At 42.0% G+C, this 21,052-nt stretch overlaps 1 protein-coding gene across 1 annotated transcript; it reads left to right on the forward strand.

The window, feature by feature from the left end:
- Positions 1-11,382: 11,382 nt before the first annotated feature.
- LOC139109422 (uncharacterized) lies at positions 11,383-13,893 on the forward strand. Its single transcript, XM_070668469.1, has 2 exons — positions 11,383-11,509; positions 11,648-13,893. Exons 1-2 carry the CDS (start codon positions 11,383-11,385, stop codon positions 13,891-13,893), a joined length of 2,373 nt encoding a protein of 790 aa, XP_070524570.1.
- The last annotated feature ends 7,159 nt before the right edge of the window (positions 13,894-21,052 follow it).

Genomic DNA, 21,052 nt, shown 5'->3' on the forward strand with positions numbered 1-21,052 from the left:
CTCTCTCCCTCTCTCCCTCTCTCCCTCTCTCCCTCTCTCCCTCTCTCCCTCTCTCCCTCTCTCCCTCTCTCCCTCTCTCCCTCTCTCCCTCTCTCCCTCTCTCCTCTCTCCTCTCTCCTCTCTCCCTCTCTCCCTCTCTCCCTCTCTCCCTCTCTCCTCTCTCCCTCTCTCCCTCTCTCCCTCTCTCCCTCTCTCCCTCTCTCCCTCTCTCCCTCTCTCCCTCTCTCCCTCTCTCCCTCTCTCCCTCTCTCCCTCTCTCCCTCTCTCCCTCTCTCCCTCTCTCCCTCTCTCCCTCTCTCCCTCTCTCTCTCTCTCTCTCTCTCTCTCTCTCTCTCTCTCTCTCTCTCTCTCTCTCTCTCTCTCTCTCTCTCTCTCTCTGTCCGCTCTCCGCTCTCCGCTCTCCGCTCTCCGCTCTGCGCTGTCCGCTCTCCGCTCTCCGCTCTCCGCTCTCCGCTCTGCGCTGTCCGCTCTCTTTTTCTTTCTCCCACGCTTTTTTTTTTTATTGTCTATCTTTCGTTTTCTCTCACGCCGTTTATCTGTTTTACAACTATTATATACACAACACAAATAATAGGAAAGTTTTAATGTGTGTTTGACATATGTTTCTATGTGGTCCTCTTAATGCATGAAAGTCAGTGAATCCGTTACGAAGACTGGAACATTACCATGGGTGTAAAATGTTATAAAAACCAACAGTTCAGTTCAACTTCGACAGATGAATGACGTTTAAAATGAACTAATTAATACATCTGAAAATAGTGCCTGTGTATTAGAAACTGTCAAATTGATAATGTTGATTTCATACATAAACTTATATGCATATTTTGTACAGTTAAAGGCGCAGTTTGTTGATGTATTAGTCCGCTTAATCGAAAAGCATCTGTTATAAGTTAATTGAAGTTGTTCTTCGTAACATTTTATATGCATTGTAATATTCCGTCTGTTCGGGATTACGGTCTGTACCGCCAGTTTAAATTTCCCGGCATACCGGAGCCGCAAACGTACGCACCAACGATAGTGTGTGTGTATAACGGAAAGGCTCGCAGGTACGAGCGTGTCGGTCGTTATCATTCTGTTTTTTCGCTGCTGAACGGCCTGTGCCTGTGAGCGACTGCTGAATATAGCTTAGCGAGAGTGTCGATTAATTAAGCAATTACCACGAAGGTGATAAGGTCCGAGCGTACCACGGAAGTGACAAAAACTCCCTGAACGGAGAGAATCACAGCCTGAACTGTTGATTTCTGAGAGGGTCCATCGGTGGTCATAGCCTATAGTTTGCTACGTTAGACACAAGGTAAATCAAGCTGATATAATTATATATTTTCTTTTGCATTGTATTAATGTTTTGGCTTTTCTCACCTCCCACGCAGGGGGTGGGTTTTTATTCCCTTATAGTAATAGTAATAGTAATAGATAATTTATTGACTCCCCGTAGCGTTACAAGCTTTACAATAATTCATTCTCCTTCCTTCTCTCTCCATCACTCATCCATCCCGCTCCTCTCATCCCTCCACTCCTACCTCCTCACGCACTCAATCCATACTTCCTTTCACGCCCGCCTCTCGCTCTCTCTTCTCCTCATTCCTCTCTTCGCCTTTTATCGCCTTCCAACGCTTTCTTAATACTAATCCTTATATTATTATCCTCTCTCTCTACCTCTTTCTCTCTCTCCGGACCCTCGCTTCCGAAACCCTCTCGTTTTTTTATCTTTCTTCTCTTCCCTTTCCAATTTTCTTTACTATTGGCTCCTCTTAACAATCCCTCCCGCTTTCCTTTTCCCTCTCTCATTCTCCCCCTTCCCTCTCCGTCTCCGACCCGCACCCTTCCCCCCTCTCACTCTCTAATTCTCCTCTAAAACTCTGTATACTTCTTAGCCATCTCTCCTCTTCCCCATCTCCGCTTAACACTTTTTCCACCCAGTCCCCCCAATTTTCCTTCGCTTCCCATTTTCCACAATCCTCCCACACATGCTCCCACATCTCTATTTCTCTTCTACATACCCTGCATAATCTTCTCTCCTCTTTCTCCCAATATTTGTTCCCTCATTTCTTCTCCCAACCTAAATCTAACCATTCTTCTCCATCTTCTCTCCTTCCAATCCATCTTCAAGTATTTTGGAATTCCTTGTTCCTTAATTTTTACAAACCACTTGTTATACTTTGAATTTTCTATTTTCTCCCATCTCTCTCTCCTCTGTACTTTTTTACCCTTCTTTTCTATTTCCTCCAACCATTCCGTTCCATCCTCCGTTCCCCCTCCCCTTCCCATTCTCATTATAATTTCTTTCCTCTCTTTATAAAAATCTTTTCTTTTTCTTTCCCATCCGGCCTCTGCTTTCCCTCTTTCCCCTCTTTCCTTAATTTCTTCCCAGCATTTTCTCGCCAAAACGTTTCCTCTTCATTCTTCTAATCTTTTTTCAAATCCCCATGCCCTCCTTCTCATTCTTGGTCTTAATTTGTTCCTTTGCATCTCCTCCATCACCGTATATGTGGACGTTGACGGTGTCCAGCCGGCGCTACAAGTCGCGCAGAATAGGGGTCACAATTGAATACAGAAAGGCAAACACTTGACAGTATAAAATAACAATTAGATACATTTAATAAAAATATAAAGAAAATAACAGGCAATTACAAATGAGGTAAAAAGCAGAGTACAAATAATAATGAAAAGTAATTCTCTCATTTGAGGAAACAAGAGTGGGTCGTTATAGACCGCGTCGGACTTATCTGAATTTCGCAGTGGCGGAAAGATGCTGTCGGCAGCAAACGCAAAGGAACTCGCAATTCGCAGTTTGCAGTTCGCAAGTGGCCTGGCCAGGCTTGGCTACGCAGTGTAAACACGGATGCACTTGACGCACAAACTGGTACGCGATTAACAAAAGAAAGTAATGTGTCGTGGAAGACGACAGCTCAGCGATGTGCTCGCTATGAAACTCGGAAGGACTCTGAGGGTTCGGCTGACGCAACGAGCCTTCCGAGCCGTTGTCTTAGAAAGTAAATCGGGAAAGTCCCGGGAGATTAGCTGTAATCAACCGGGGAAGTCCCGAGACAAGAGCTGTTGTCGGGCGATGACCACGGAGTGACGAATATTGAAAGAAAGGCCGCGGGATTAAAATTTGTTTCCTCTTCCGGCCGGCAATGTATGAGGTGGCGTCATCCGGCGTGTGACGTCGGAGGGATCCGCCACAAATATTCTGGTGTTACTCTTCCCACCCCTAATATCCACTTTACATATCTCTCCTGTATTCTCTCCATTTTCTCTTTCCTTCCATCCGAATATTTCTACCCCGTATGCCATTACCGTCCAAATCAAAATGTCGAATAACCACATCCTTTTCCCCCAATCTCCTTCAAATTTTTTTCCTCCCATACTCCATATTCCTCCCATCACCGCCGCTGCTTTCCTCGTTCTCTCTCTCACTTGTTTTTCTTGTCTTCCATTCCTCATTAATATATATCCCAAATAATTATACTCACTCACTTCCTCTACCGGTTTCCCTTCCCATCTCCAATGTACTTTTCTCTCTCTTCCTCCCCCCTTTCTGCATCTCATTATTTTTGATTTTTTCACGTTTAATTCTAATCCTTTCCTCCTCAGATATTCTTCCAACCTCCTCATCATGCTCCTTATGTCATCCTCTTCTTCTGCCATTAGTACCACATCATCCGCGCAACTCGTTGTATATATCCTTTTCCTCTATATCTTCACTTCCCCTCATCCTCCTTTTTTTGATTCCCTTTTCAAATCTGTTATCAGTATATTGAATAATAGTGGACTCAAAGGACATCCCTGCCTCACCCCCCTGCCATGCCAAAACTCCTCCCCCTTCTCCCCCCCTCACCCTCACTCTGCATCTCGTTTCCTTATACAACTCTTTGCATCTTCTTATCATACCTTCGCTTATTCCTTCCCTTTCCATACATTCCCATAACACCTCCCTATTTACTCCATCAAACGCTGCCTTTAAGTCCACGAAAAATAACGTTAATTTGCCCCCTTTCTTATTCACTTGTCTATTTATCAAATAGTTCATGATATATATATTATCCAATGTTCCCATTCCTTCCCTAAAACCCGTTTGTCCTTTTGCCAAAATTTCTTTCTCTTCTACCTCCCTTTTTATTCTCTTTTTTCATATCGTTGCGTATATTTTGTAAAATGTTGGCATGATCATCACTCTTCTGTAATCTTCCACTCTGTCTCCCTTTCCTTTCTTCTTCACTGGAATCTCTATTCACTCTTCCCACTCCTTTATCCATTCTTTTCCTTTTTATATTTTCATACTCATTTTCCAGATCCATTCTATCATTTCTTCCCCCCCATATTTCCACACCTCTCCTGGAATTCCATCCCTTTCTATCGCTTTTCTTTTCTTTACATTCCTTACTGCGTTCATCACTTCTTTTTTACTTAGTTCTTTCCCGTCCATTTCCTCTCTCTCCCCCCTCTTTCCCTTTACCACTCTGCATTCCACGCCCCCCATTATGTTTCTGAAGTATTCTTCCCAATTCTTCATTACCACATTCTCTCCTCCTAAGCTCCCCTTTCTTCTCTTTCTTCCTAATAGATCCCATATTTGCTTCTCCGTCTTTATTCCTTTCACTTCCTCTATCCATCTCTCTACTTCTTTTCTTTTCTTCTCTTCACATAATTCCTTATAGTTCTTCTTCTCTCCTCTGTATACCTCCCTTTCACCCCTTCCTTTTCTCCACTCTCTTAATGCCTTTCTTACCTTTCTTTTTTCCTCTCTACATTCCTCGTCCCACCATCTTCTCTTTTGCTTGTTCTCTCTTCCGTCTTGTCCCTTTTCTAGTATTTTGTTAATTTTTTTCTTCATACTCTTCCACTCCACCATTTCTCCTTCCTCACTACATATTCCGTTTGCTTTTTCCTTAAATTCTTTCTTGCCTTCTTCACTCCATCTCAATTTCATTGTCTCTCCTTTTTTTCCTCTTTTTCCCTTCGCCTTTTTTTTCCTTCTATTTTTACCACTACTGGGAAGTAATCCGAGTCAATCTTCTCTGTTGTTTCCATTCCTTGCATCTCCTCCCATGTTTCCTCGTTTCCTAACACGTAATCTATTACCAATGTTCCTCTTGGTCCCTCGTATGTTTATTTCCTTTTTTCGTCTCCTTCAAGTCTTCCGTTCATAATAAACCAGCCCGTTTCTTCCAATATTTCTATCATTTTTCTTCTCTTTATTGATTTTCTTATCCAACGATTTTCTCTTTCCTTCCTCCTCCTCCTCCTCCCCCTCTTTTTGTGTCCTCCCTCCCTCACTCCCCGTTCTCGCATTGAAGTCTCCTCTGATTATTGTTTTCTTTGTCTTCTCTTCTCCCTCCATCCAATTCTTTATCCATTCCCATTTTTCATCCTCCTCTTCGTTCATGTATACTCCAACTAGATTCCATATTTTATTCTCAATCTTTATCCTTTCCACCATAATCCCCTCTCTCTCCTCTTCTCCTCTCCTTTCCTTTATTACTTCTATCTCTTTCTTTATTCCTAATATTATTGCTTCCTTCGCTCTTCCTTTTCTGTTCTTTTTGCTGGCCCATTGCTTTCTCCATATGTACTCTCTCGGTAACATCCTTTGTATTCTCTTCCATCTCTTTTCCTCCATCCACGTTTCCAATAGGAACATAACGTCCCACTCTTTTAACCTATCCCAAAAATCTCTATCCTTGTTCTCTAATCCCGCCACATTCCAATATGCTATACTCCATTCATTTTGCCTATCTCTCCTCTTATACACCTCCCTCCCTTCTTCCCCCCTTCTTCCTCCCTCTCTCCCTCTCCCTCTTCTTCTCCTCTCGTCTCTCTCTCATTTCCTCTCCTCTTCCTCCTTTCACATATCTCCTCCTTCTTTTTCTCTGTCACCTTTTTCTCCCTCCCCTCCTCTCCTTCCCCATGTTCTTCCTTCTTTCTTCTGTCTCCTCTTCCGTTAACCAAGTCCTCTTTATGTTGGTTCCACTACCACCAGATCCCGTCTATAATAATTTTTTTTCCACTTATCCACACCTTCCTTCCCTTCTCTCTCTCCTTTCTTGTACCTCCCTTATATCCCTTACCATTTTTCTTTCCTCCCATGTTCTGTCTTTTTGAATCCATATCTTTGTTCCCTTTAACTTCTCCTTATTTTTCATCATCTTCTCTTTTTCCATCCCATTTTCCATTTTAACTAAGATTATCCCTCCTTTTCCATCATTTCCTTTCCTTAACTTTCTTATCTCTTCCACCTTTATTTCTACTCCTAACTTTCTTATTATCTCCTTTATCTCTCCCTCCATTTTCTTCTTATCTTCTGTGCTTTTCACTCTTTTTACTATTATATTTTTTCTCCTTTCCCCCCTTTCATCTCTTCATTTTTTCTTTCCAATCTTTCTATCTTATATCTCACTTCCTCGTATTCTGTCTTTCCCTTCTCCATCTTCCTCTCCAATTCCTTCATTGTCCCTATCAATGCTTCTCTCTCTACCCTCCATTCCTCTTCCTTTCTCCTCATTATCTCCAAATCTTTTTTCATTTCTCTGTTATCTTTCTTTAACTCCTTTATCTCTATTCTCATCTCCTCTCTCATCTCTCTCACTATCTTTAGTATCTCCCCCTCCGTCTCTCCTTTCCCTTCTGCTTCCTCTTTTGTGGCTCTCTTCTTTATCTCTTTTCTAATTTGCACTATTTCGTTTTTATCCTCCCCTTCTTTTTCCTCTCTTTTCCTTTTCATGAATTCCTCTATCCCTATCATACTCCCACTCCTTCCTCTACCCCCCTTTAATATTTCTTCCTGTCTCTTATCCATATTTACTTTTTATCTCAATATGTTTTCCTTTTCCTTATCTCTCACCTTGTCTTTTGTTCATCCGTTCTATACCTTTTTCTCTGTCGTTGCTTCCTTCCTTCTTCTTCTCACTCCTCCCTTTCTTATTATCTCTTGTCTTGCTCCCTTTCCTTCTTTTTTCCTAGTCACTCCCTTCTTACTCCGCCAGTTTTCTTACTTTTACTCCACTTCTGCCTCCCCTTCTCCCTTCCTCTTCTATACCCTCTTTCTATTTTATCCCCCCTCTTCCCTTTTTGCTCTTCCCTTGCTCTTCTTACCCACTTTTACCTTTTCACTCACACCTTTTTCTTTCCTATTTACTTCCTAACCTCAAAATCCCGGTCTCTTATTCTATCCCTTTTTTCTCCTCACCCTTTTCACTCACGCACTTCCCTCCAATCAACCCTTCTACTAAACCCCCTCCGCACAATCCTATCCACCTTTTTTTTACCCTCCTTCTCTCCACTCTTCTCTGCCTCTACTCACACTTTTCACTAACCAACTATACCAACAGTACGCCGCGTTTTGGAAGCGAAAGTCCTTTTTATGCCCTTATAAATGTCTGGATTACAAATTCAAGTTTATTCTTTCACCTTCCCCTTCCTACGGTAACGCGCATTTCCCCCCCTCCCCCCGTTTATAAGGAATTCAATTACAGTCCAAAGGCCTATCGGTTTCTATAACATAAGGTCCTTCGAGCCGGATCGTGGGTGACACTTAGAAATTCAGGCAGGATTTCTGGACAAGTAATGTTCAATGCCGGTTCATTTAAGTAAATTTAGGTTATATTCAGTGAGCTTGGCGTGGATTGTGTATTCAGAGGAGAGACGGGGAGTCCCCGCTCTACAAGTACGCCTATTAGCCCATAGAGGCGGTTTCTTTGCTCATTGTGTTATTTGTAGAATACTGATGTATTATAATATAATGAAAAAAGGGAAACATATTTAATTTATATTTTATGTTGATTCTTATGTCACTATACATGTTGTTGTGGGCACTGGTTAGACGAACAATCATATTCAAGCTGGTTTATTAAGGCGCCAATTAGATTTTGATTTAATTGAATTCAATTCTTGGCTAAATATTACTATTAATCTATAATCAAAAGAAATTGACTAGGATTAACAGCTGAATTGATTGGACGGCCTGACTTGTCGCTTGAGCAAATTATAAATTTACCCTTATACTAAATTTTATTTTAAGGTATAATTTGCTGAGGAGTATCGCTTGAGTGTTGATAAACGACGACGTGAATACTGTGATGGCGCCGTTGTTATTAAAACGCTTAGTCGGGCAATAGAAGAGAAACGCGGATGCCCTGAAACGAGTTCTTCACACCATAAGACGGACCTCACAGCAATCTTTGACGGCCGTGCAAATTAAACATGCCCTGGAGGATTTGAATAATTACTGGAAAGAATATTATGCTACTGATTTAGAGATTAGCGTTATTGATAATGCTGAAACGGATCCTTATATAACTGAGGATATTTTGCAAGGGGTAGAAACTGATTATCGTGAAGGTCGTAACAAACTAACTACTCTGTTAAATAACATCGAACAATCAGCGTTGACTACTTTGTCGTCATTTTCAGATAAATCATCTGAAATTGATAATCCCAAAGGTGAAACTAGTAAATTACCAAAATTATCCGAGGTTGTGTTTTCAGGAAAAATAGAAAACTGGGACACGTTTAGTGCCTACTTTCAGTCCACTATCCACGATCGTGTGAGATTATCAGACCTCGATAAGTTTCGATACTTGTTGGTTAGCCTACCTGACGACGTAAAAACTTCCATTGCGCATCTTCTTCTAAAGGGGGAAAACTATGCGATTGCGTGGAAGGAGTTATTCGATACCTACGATAAACCTAGGCACCAATTAACTGTATTACTTAACAAATTAGCCGATTTGCAGCCGATTAAGTTTTTGACGGCAGAGACTTTGAATTCACGAGTGAAAGCAGCTAGTCTGACCTTCCTCGCTATGAGGAAGTTAGTACCATCCAATACTGAGCTGGTTGAAGCTTTAGTATCGCACCGATTGTTACGAGTCCTAGATTCCGAGACAAGACGAATGTGGGAAGAATATTTGGCGTTCAAAGAAAATAAGTCAAAGGTAGATTGGCTAGTTGAAAGAACTCATGCTTCCTCGAAATCAGTTTTCCCTAAGATGGTGAAATTGGTGAATTGGCTGAATTGCCGTCGCGACGGATTTCAATCAGCCAGTGGCATCGGGAGCTCAGAAAAAAGATCTAGCAAGTTGATGCCGAGAGGGAAGGTGGCTAGGTCTTTACACACTACAATGAAAGCTTTGTGTTACCGTTTCAAGCAAAAATGTGGACTTTGTTGTTGCACCGCAGCCGGTGCACGGGGTCCGTCCTTCGGGATCCGTGGGAAAGGGCGATTAATTTAAGATATATGAATAAATACTTTGTCTTTTAATTGGTTCGGTGTTACAGTTCTTTCGCTTCTCCTAATTTTCCCTTGTTTAGTTCGGTGCGCGTCCCGGCGTTATCACGCGTTCTCGGCTCCGCGAGGTCTCCTCTTTCACGGCACGCGACCGAACTTCAATTACTACGCGGTATCGTTTTGCTACACAAACTCTGACGTGACTGCCTGCCCGTGACGGTCCGCGGTTATTTAATAGTGACGCCGGGCCTTGGCGTCATCGGGTTGCAATGCCGAACTTCGGTTGTTCGGCGAATGCAACCTTAGCGATTTCGGCAATACGTTCTCGCAATTGTTTCTCTCTTTTATTTCTTATGATTTAATTGCTTAAGGAGGTTTGCTGATATCGCATCCTCCGATGTTATTTTATTACGAGATCTTATGCCGAAATGCTTTGCGTCATGTTCCGTGTTGTAACGGGGTTCGGGTTACAACATTGTGCTAGAGAGCACTTTATAAGATCATGTCAAGACTTTCAAAAGAAAAGAGTAAAAGAACGCCGAGATGCAGCACGTCGATTGAAGCTTTGCTTCAACTGTTTGGGGCTTCATTCGTTTAAAAAGTGTAAATCGACAAGGCGATGTGGAATCTGTCAACGAGAGCATCATACCTCCCTGCATGAAAACCGCCCTGCAGTCGAACAACCTACGATGACTCAAACGTGACTAGAAGAAGGAGCTTGGATACTGAGTATGCCTATGAATATTAGGGGTGTGCTTCTTCTCACAGCATAAATATACATTAGTGACAATAAAGGAAACCGAGTTCAAGTAAGAGCCTTACTCGACCAAGGCTCACAAGCGTCATTTGTTACAGCTGGCGTTGCTCAAATTCTTAATATTACTCATAGATCAGTTCTTATTACCCTTAAGGGCATTGGTTCTACAACATCTGCAGTAATTCGCTCAGTGGCAGCCATAAATATTCACTCCTTTCAGGACAAAGCGTTTGCATTGAGTTGTAATGTCTTAATAATTCCTAAGCTGACTAGCTTGTTACCTGTAACAGAATTGTCAAATGAGATGACGGCTGATTATGCTCATCTTTTCTTGGCTGATCCTCTGTTCTACAAACCTGCTAAGATAGATGCTTTGCTAGAATCGGATGTGTATAACTCATTGATTCGTGAAGGATTATACCGTATAAGAGGTACGGGGTTTATTGCACAGCAGACTACATTAGGTTGGGTACTGTCTGGACCTTTGAATGTCGGGCAATCACGGCGGGCGGAAATGCCCAATGATAATTCAGCGATATTCATGTTTTGTGCGGCTGAAGAAGATTTGAGGAATTTTTAGCAGAGATTGTGGCAGCTAGAAGAACTACTTGAGTCTAAGACTTACTTAAGTCCAGATGAAGAGAAGTGTGAATCTTATTTTAAAGGCACATATGCCCGTAATGAAGAGAGCAGGTACGTAGTATGTTTGCTATTCAGAGAGCGGCCGTCTGATATAAAACAAGAAACAAGATTGATTGCACTGCGGTCTCTAACTGCCTTAAGAAAACGACTATCTCGTGATCAACAATTAAATGACGAATATAACGAATTCATGTCTGTATACCAACAACTGGGCCATCTGGAACAAGTACCTGAGGAGAAGAAGCATCGTCCAGCATGTTACCTCTCTCATTATGCCGTAATCCAGGACAAACCACGTCGAAAAATACGGGTCGTTTTTGATGCCTTGCGTCAGATGTCTAATCATATGAGTCTTAATCAGTTCTTATTGCCAGGACTACCTTTGCAGAACGATTTAACTTTAGTGATTACCAATTGGCGTCGTTATCGATACGTATACAGCTGTGATATCATAAAAATGTTTAAACAGATTGTTATGCACGAGGAGGATCGGGATTTTCAAAGGATTCTCTGGGCTCCTTATGAGGCAGGCGAGCCTACAGAATACCGATTGACGACTGTCACTTATGGAACAGCGTGCGCATTATACTTGGCTTTACGTACTCTTCGCCAGCTGATAACAGACAAGGGAGATTAATTTCCCCTGGGCTTGCAATGTCTATACAATTAATCGTTTGTGGATGACATTTTTGGTGGAGCCGAACATTTGAAGGAAGGAATAAAAGAACAAGACGAGCTAATAGCGTTACTGAATATGGCCGGTTTCAAGCTGGACATATGGTCGGCTAATCATCAGACATTAATACCGAGTTCTCTGAAAAAAGGTCATCAAATAAATGACAGTGTATACATAAATTTACAGAATGTGGTCAAAACACTTGGTCTGCAATGAAATCCACGGTCCGATAGTTTTGGATTCACACGTGGATTGTCGACAGAAGATGCTAGAACACACTCTAAACGTTCTGTTTTATCATGTATTTCCAAATTATTTGACCCTTTGGGATAAATATCTCCAGTCTTAGTCATTGGCAAAATCTTCCTTCAGGATTTATGGCTGGCAAAAATTAATTGGGATGATGAATTGGTGGATAAACACCGATCGAGTTGGCTCAAGTACCAGAACTCATTGACGGATTTAAATGCTATACGAATAGATCGATGGTTGACAATGAGAGCGAGAAGTATGGCTGAAATACATGGGTTTTCGGACTCCTCGTCACGAGCATACGCAGCTACCGTATATGTTCGTATAACATCTGAGAAGGGAACTGTACATGTTAACCTGTTAGCAGTCAAAACAAAAGTAAGCCCGGTGAAGACAGTAAGCATACCAAATATAAAGCTTTGTGGTGCAACGTTATTGGTGAGACTCATTAAAAACGTTCAGAGACTTGATTTCCTGAAGCCAGTTCCAGTAATTGCTTGGAGTGATAGCCAGGTTGTTCTGGTTTGGATAAAACAGCACCCTAGCCGTTGGAAGCAATTTGTGGCCAATAGGGTGTCAACTATTCAAACTGAATTGCCGAACGCACGATGGCAATATGTACCCACAAAATCCAACCCGGCTGACCTTGCCACTCGCGGCATGAGTCCGAAGGAACTTTCCGAGTCAAATTTATGGTGGCATGGGCCATTTTGGCTGTCTCAATCTCCTAACCAATGGCCTCGACAGGAGAAAAATACTAATTCCCTTGAGGAACACGCACAAGTCAATTTAGTTCACAGGACTCCTCTGGACACTGGTAACGACAAAGACAATTTTATTAATCGTTTTTTTAATCTTAACAGGACAGTACAAGTAGTCGCCTGGTGCCTGAGATATGTAACAAATTACCGAAGACGGAAACAAAGAGAGCAAAAGGAAATGAGTTTCATCACTGTCTCAGAGCTCTCAAAGGCACGCATCGCTTTAATTAAACTGACACAGAGGATCGAATTTTCTAACGATATCGTCGCAGTTCGCAACAATCAGCAGCTACCAAGAAATTCACCGCTTAAAAGATTGAATCCATATCTTGACGACGAGGGAGTTTTAAGAGTCATGGGAAGACTACGTCACAGTAGTGTACTTTATGATACTAAATATCCGCCAATTTTGCCTAAGAATTCTCATTTGGCCCAATTATACGTAAGACATGCGCATCAAGATTGTTGGCATGGTGGTACGGCATTGACGTTGTCTACTTTGAGAACACAAGTCTGGGTGGTGGGAGGCCTGAAGCTGGTTAAATACACCGTTCGAAATTGCGTTAAATGCGCGAGGTATAGATCACAACCTGTAACACAACGCATGGGTGACCTCCCATCTTCGCAAGTCAACCTAGAGAGACCGTTTTCAGAGACCGATGTGGACTATGCCAGTCCCATTTTGGTTCGCCGCAACGCAGGAAGAGGCCAGGCATCCTGTAAAGGTTATATAGCGTTATTTGTATGTATGGCAACCAAGGCTGTACATTTGGAGGCAGTTGGACATCTGACCACTGAGGCGTTTCTAAACGCTTATCGAAGATTCGCAGGTCGCCGCAGAGTGTGCAGGAAACTCTATTCAGATAACGGCACTAATTTCAGAGGAGCAGATACTGAGTTACGTAATCTTTTTCAAGAATATTCAGACTTTTATCAAACTGCAACACAACATTTTGCAACGAGAAGCACAGAGTGGAGCTTTATTCCACCTCGAGCTCCACACTTTGGCGGCCTATGGGAGGCTGGTGTAAAATTCATGAAGAGACATCTCATCAAGGTTATCGGCGACTACAAATTGACCTATGAGGAACTCAGCACAGTTTTAACTCAAATAGAGGCCTGTATAAACTCAAGACCTCTGTGCCCTCTCACGGACGAGCCAGATGATTTAGCCGTATTAACACCAGCGCACTTTCTAACCGGCGGTACTTCTGCTTTGATTTTTGAGCCTGAGCCACCTAATTTACCTGAGAATCGTCTGACGCGGTACCAGCTACTACAACGTATGAAGCTACATTACTGGAAGAGATGGTCTACAGACTATTTAACGACACTGCAACAACGCGTTAAATGGGAAAGGAGGCAGAAAAATTTGGAAATCGGTCAGTTGGTAGTTGTGAAAAAAGATGGTTTGCCTCCAGCAAAGTGGATTATAGGAAGAGTGATGAAGTTGCATCCAGGTGCGGATAAAGAAGTAAGAGTAGTTACGATACATACTCCCACTACCACTATGGAGCATCCCATAGTTAAGGTGGTGCCGCTTCTTTCTGACACGACTGCAGACGCGCCTATATAATAAACTGCTGCACCTTGACTCTCAACTAAAGAGTAAACTATTGTCATGACATAACTGTGTGAAAGCTAATTTCGTCGCTGACGAGGCGGGCAGTATGTTCGGGATTACGGTCTGTACCGCTAGTTTAAATTTTCCGGCATACTGACGCCGCAAACGTACGCACCAACGATAGTGTGTGTGTATAGCGGAGAGACTTGCAGGCACGAGCGTGTCGGTCGTTATCATTCTGTTTTTTTCGCTGCTGAACGGCCTGTGCCTGTAAGCGACTGCTGAATATAACTTAGCGAGAATGTCGATTAATTAAGCAATTACCACTGTTCGCGATTCATTCTTTGTTTCTGACTGCCCGGTAATTCAACAGCTGGCTAGCACGCGGTGTGCGGATGATAGCGCGTGGCTCATACCGATTCGCGAGTTTCGGTCGCTTTCGGTAGAGGAAAGCTTTTTTTTCTCTGCCCGACTTGCGAGCTTCGCTTTCCATAGTTAGTTAGTACGCTCTTCGCTACCGACTGCTTAGCAACGTTCGGAATGTTCTCTCGCGCCGTTCAGTTTCTATGTTAATTGCGATCCGTTAATTGTTACTATTATTAGTGTATTACAACACGGTGGGCTGGACCGATTCATGCCTTACTGCAACCAGCAGTCCGCTAAATTATCCAGTCAGTACCGAACGCAAGACAATTCAGCACGTGTTCGAGACGTGGTGCCATTTTCGAGGCTCGTGCTCGCATCGCGATCGCGATTGCTTCCTGCGCCCGATTCGCTCCTCGCTTTTTTTCGCGCTCAAGATTTCTACCCAGCTGGATGGTAGAGCATCCCGTCCGTCAAGATTTTCGTCGCGTCGAGCGGCCGCCGTCCGGAAGGTCAAGATTTTCCGTATCGACGGTTAAGCGATCACGAGTCAGGATCACGTGCTCCGTGAGTGCTGTTCCTGTATGCGTACTCCTGGTAATTTTCAGAATTATAATTTTCTTTATCTTTTTACAAGGTATGATTGCTTTGCGTTTAACCAACTCCTGTGCTTCCTTTCGGTATTTCGATTCGGTGAATGCGGTGACGGTCAGCGCTGGCCGATTTCGGTGCACATTCAATACACGTGATCGCGATCTGTCGTCCGCGTGCAAACCATCACGAAGGTGATAAGGTCCGAGCGTACCACGGAAGTGACAAAAACTCCTTGAACGGAGAGAATCACAGCCTAAACTGTTGATTTCTGAGAGGGCCCATCGGTGGCCATAGCCTATAGTTTGTTACATTAGACACAAGGTAAATCAAGCTGATATAATTATATATTTTCTTTTGCATTGTATTAATTCTTTGGCTTTTCCCACCTCCCACGCAGGGGGTGGGTTTTTATGCCCTTATAAATGTCTGGATTACAAATTCAAGTTTATTCTTTCACCTCCCTTTTCCTACGGTAACGAGCGTTTCTCCCCCCGTTTATAAGGAATTCAATTACAGTCCAAAGGTCTATCAGTTTCTATAACACCGTCCTTCTTAATGTATATACCGACTTTCGTACATTATGAGGACCGTATTTAAAATTATGCATAACGCACATTATGAGGACCTATTACATTCTAAAATACTGTATATCGCAATGACTGTCTCATTTAATTTGTCGTAATAACGAATTTAAATCAGTGAAACGTATATGCGCGTTTTGTTTGTAACATGCGCGATGTTTACTGTCAATTATTTGTTTATATCACATTTATGGAATGTAAATATGATATTCTGTTTTGTGCGTATAATAATTTTACAAATTAAAAATAATTTTATCTATCGCTTTTGTATATTTTATTTAATAAATTTTTATTTTATTTTATTGCATATTTGTGTATATAAATTACGGTAAATTAGATAAAATACTTATTGCAATATATAGAATATAAAAATGTAATAGGTCCTCATAATGTAAAAAAATAAATAAATAAATAAATAAATCATTTACATAAAGCTGAATTCCGGAAAAAGCATGATGTTTGGGTGCCACACGTATTGTAAATAAATGTGGCACCCAAACATGAAGTTTTTTCCGAAATCCAGCTTTATGTAAATGATTTAATACTATTTTATAATCAATCTTCAGTTCTTGAGCGATGCTGCGACTACTAATATGGCGGTCTACTTCGAACATTTCTGTAATTTTATCGCTGTTTTAGATGACGGGCCTTCCTATGCGAGGTGCGTCTTTAACGTCGAAATTATCGCAACGGAATCGACGAAACCAAAATTGCGCGTAATTAGCTGTCACAGTAACAAAACCATAAACTTCATTTACAATTTTAACCGCCTGGCTCACGTTTTCACTTTTATCAAAGAAAAATTGTAAAATATAGCGAATTTTCTCCTTATTGCCGTCCATCTTTCTCACGCTGTAAATCACAACAAAGTCGACTAATCACAAAACTTTTGAAGAACTTTTCTTTAGTACGGAATGCCACTTCTAAAAAGTATGAACATGAAGCTAGACGATTAATACATTACGTGATATATGTCACTAAAGCCATATAGTAAAAAAATATTGGATTACTTTTTTCCCAACCTTTACCGACTTTCGTATATTATGAGGACCGTATTTAAAATTATGCATAACGCACATTATGAGGACCTATTATATTTTTGTATTATACATATTGCAATGAGTATCTTATCTAATTTGACGTAATTTATATACACGAATAAGAAATAAAATAAAATGACAGTTTAACAAATAAATTATAGAATAGCGATAAATAAAATTATTTTTACTTTTGTACAATTTACTAATTGTATAAAGTATAGGCATATAAATAATATCACATTATATCTACAATTTATAAAGGTCATGTGGGCGTATTTTTGGAAAGAGAACGTCTCGCGCACATTAGAAAGAAAGCGCGCATATGTGTTTTCCTGATTTACATTCTTGATATTTCGTTACATATTCATTAATTGTGCACAAATAATTATGATTTTTTAAATTCAATTATATAATTTATTTTTTTGACATTTTTTATTTTACTACAGATTTTTGTATATAAGTTGTGTACGGAATTGTAAAACGTGCAATGTAATCATAGAAATAGAGCGCGCGGAGTAGAATAAGAGAAAAGGTGCATTGCGCCTACGAGACGGTGATTGGTTGGTTCGCGGAGGAATCCCGTGACTTCGGCGTTGTCGGGTATTGTAGACCAGTTAGTAGTGCCTGAGATAGAGGACAAGAAGCAGCTAGAGAAAACTTCGAGAAGATTTACTTTGTATCTTAGTTATTAATTATATTGCGTGTTCCATTAAAGATACGCCTACTAGTAGACGGCATCCTGTTTTATTTCCCCACCTTACAGTTGCAACAAATTAAATAAGATATTTATTGTTATACAGGGTGTCCCAGACATAACGAAGGATACTGGGAGGATAGATAGAATTGATTGAGACAAGTAGTCCATAAAATCCTCAAAATTGAGAAAAAATTAAAATGTATAAATTGTATAGGCCTAAGAGCGACAAGGATGCTGCGCGTGAGTGAGCGCGGCAGGCGACGGCGCCATTTCTAGCCATTTGCCTGTCGCGCTCACTAACGCGCAGCATCCTTGTCGCTCTTACGCCTATACAATTTATACATTTTAATTTTTTTCTCAATAACGGTTGAGGATTTTGCAAAATGGTACGGAACTTTTCTACTTGTCTTAATCAATTCTATATATCCTCCCAGTATCCTTCGTTATGTCTGAGACACCCTGTATATAAAACACAAAAATTGAAAAGTCCTCATAACGTGCGTTGCATATATATTTTGAAGGTGGTTCTCATAATGTACGAAAATTCTTGAAGATATTACGAGGTCCGGTCTACATAATGTACGGTATTTATTAAAATATTATGAGGACTGTCCTCATAATATCGTATGGTCTACATAATATACAGTGGTTTAATAAAATTGTCCTCATAATATACCTTTCACATATACAGGGTGTCCCAGATCAGTGGACGATGCCGAAAATGATAGATAGATTTAATCAAATTAAAACGAAAAGTCCTGTACCATTTTAAAAAATTCTCAATAGTTTTCAAGAAAAAAATTAATTTATGTACGCGTAAGAGCGACGAGGAAGCGTGGGCTGAGTGAGCGCGACAGACGACGGTGCCATTTCTAGTCATTCGCCTGTCGCGCTCACTCACGCGCAGCTTTCTTGTCGTTCTTACGCTTATACATTTAATATATTTTAATTTTTTTCTCGAAAACTATTGAGAATTTTTTAAAATGGTAAAGGACTTTTCGTTTTAATTCGATTAAATCTACCTATCATTTACGGCATCGTCCACTGATCTGGGACACCCTGTATAGTAAATAACCTGTAATTCAAGGCTGTTTAATGTTATTAAGTAACTGTGAATATTTTTAATACAGTGTTACAGTTAATTGTTAACGTTAACATACAGTTAAATTATAAAGTGTGAAATAAATAGGTGTAAAAAAAGTTATCTGTTTTTAACTTCACGACAGAAAAGGCGCCGTATTAAGGAACTGACAAATAAAGATTTATTATGTATAGAAAATGCTCTGTCAGATAATAAAGAAGAAAGAAAAAATTATGAAGATAATGAAAAAAATGAATGTAATGATTCGACAAGCACGCCCTATTCTTTCGTTTCACAAGATCATGGATATAAAAAAAAAGTAGCTTTAAATTATAATTTAGACTGTGATAACCAGCTAATTAAAAATTGCAACGTAGACGAAATGGAAATTCCAAAAAGTTCTGAATTAAAGCAGAAATTAAAAAACTGGTCAATGGAATATTCAATTCCTCACAATGCCATGAACAGTTTATTGGCAATAATGAGATCTGCCGGCCATACAGACTTACCAAGAGATGCCAGAACTCTTTTATATACTCCAAGAAAAACAAATGTTAAACAAAAGTTATGGAATCAGTACATGCACTATGGCTTGGAGCAAGCTGTAATTGACCAGGTTAAGAATGTCGAAAAAGATAAAAGACCACAGAAAATTTTAATAGATATTCACGTGGACGGAATATCAATATCAAAGAGTTCCAGGCTACAATTGTGGACAATATTAGGTAAAATTTATAGTCCACATTTTGGAGTGCCATTTTTTATTGGAGCACACAGTTCATATGGAAAACCGAAATCTTCATTGAGTTAACGCGAATGAAGAGCTGGATTTACAAATTGTCCAAAAACGATTTAGCCGGGGAATTGGCGCGAATTCACATCGACAATAACGGTCCTTGCAGTCAATTACGACACCGACTCCAAAGATTTGTGGAAGCCAACCCCGAATATAAGCTCCCGATGGCACTAAACAGAACCGATCCACCGAAACCGCAGTGCAAATCGTAGTCAGCCATCCTCATGGAAGTACCAGACGATGAGCTACACGCTTCGAAACAACTAGACGCGTTCGCGGCTGGCACACCGCGGCGTCATCCGCTCCCGGCATTCAGCTACGAGGAGGAGCTGTTACCATTTCACGCCCCGGCACCGGAGGCTCGAATGGAGGGTGCCGCCATCAGTTGGGTCGAAACAAATCCCCCTCGTGAGGACGAATCAGTCAGATCGATCACGCGAAGATTATCACCACCGACGAGATCCTAGATCGGATTTATGAGAACATGAGACCCGAATACAAATTGTATATCCGGATCCGGGAGGTGAGCAACCTGGAGGACCTCACTTGCCGCGCGGCCGAATTCGAAGACATTAAACGCCAGGAGAAGGAACACATTGAAAAGCAACCAGCCAACCGGCCTTCAGCAGTGGCCTCCGCCACCTATAATCGGGAGGAATGCTGTTGGCGCTGCAAGCAGAGGGGCCACACCCGGACCGAATGCCGACGCCCCGCCGTCAAGTTTTGTTCCCGTTGTGGAAAAGACAGCGTCCTAACAAAGGATTGCCACCCGTTTGCGGGAAACGCACAGCGGGCCGGGGACGCCGACAGCGCCGACCGGCCCAATACCAGCCAGAATTAAAATTTCGGCCCCGGCCGCACCTACCTATCCTGCTCGGGAATAACGAGATTGAGACCTTGCTTGACTCGGGATCCGAACTATCGTGCGTCAACGCCGAAGTAGCAAAATTGGCCGAAGATCTGGGATATCACCGCCAGGCGGATCGGCAGCAGGTCAGACTAGCAGATGGGGAAACTACGGAAACCGCCGGTAGTTTGCTACTTCCGGTCCGGTATGATGGGAATACTTTTCGGCACCAATTCACGATCATGCCGCACGCTCGCACCCCCATGATCATAGGGGTGAATCTTTGGAAATGGATCGGTTTAACCCTGCGGATTCCACCCGGCAGCACTCATCAAAAACAATTGTGCAGTCTAGACGATGTCGGATTGGCTACACAATCACCGGAAGAAGAAGACCGCCTTAAGCATTTTCTCGAGATAGAACTAATCAAATTCCAAGACATACACAGGCCCACCGATAAAATTGTTCACCGTTTGCGCTTGAAAACCGATCAGCCGATTAAACAGAGATACCGCCCACGCAACCCGGCCATGCAGGAGGTCATAAACCAAGAGGTCAACCGTATGGAGCAAGGCGGAATCATCGAGCCTTCCCGCGGAGCATGGAGCTCTCCGATCGTACTTGTTAAAAAGAAAAATGGCCGGTATTGGTTCTGCATCGACTATCGGAAAGTCAATGAGGTTACCGAAAAGGATGCGTACCCATTACCACAGGTTAACGCCACGCTCGACAAGTTGTGAGGAGCACGATACCTAACCACACTGGACCTGAAGGACGGCTATTGGCAGGTACCGTTGGAGCCAGAAAGCCGGCCAATCACTGCGTTCACGGTCCCAGGCCGAGGACTGATGCAGTTCAAAGTCATGCCGTTTGGACTGCACTCAGCACCGGCCACATTTCAACGGCTCCTAGACGCGGTGCTCGGGCCCGAACTCGAACCATGGGCATTGGTCTATCTCGATGATATTATTATTCTGAGTCGTACGTTCGACGAGCATCTAGCTCACCTAAGGATGGTTTTCAAGCGCCTGCGTGACGCGAAGCTGCATCTAAACCCAGAGAAATGCTATTTCTGCCGACCACAGTTAAAATACCTAGGGCATATAATCGACCGCAGAGGCATACGCACCGACCCGGAGAAAACATCAGCCGTAACCGACTGGCCACCGCCA

The sequence above is a fragment of the Cardiocondyla obscurior genome, linkage group LG17, assembly GCF_019399895.1.
Source record: "Cardiocondyla obscurior isolate alpha-2009 linkage group LG17, Cobs3.1, whole genome shotgun sequence".
Taxonomy (NCBI): domain Eukaryota; kingdom Metazoa; phylum Arthropoda; class Insecta; order Hymenoptera; family Formicidae; genus Cardiocondyla; species Cardiocondyla obscurior.

What these genes read in the sequence shown, in the direction of transcription:
- LOC139109422 (XM_070668469.1), top strand. Translation starts at nt 11,383, where the DNA reads ATGGCCGGTTTCAAGCTGGACATATGGTCGGCTAATCATCAGACATTA. An exon ending in GAATGTGGTCAAAACACTTG is followed by an intron (nt 11,510 to 11,647) that starts GTCTGCAATGAA and finishes AAATATCTCCAG; the next exon opens with TCTTAGTCATTGGCAAAATC.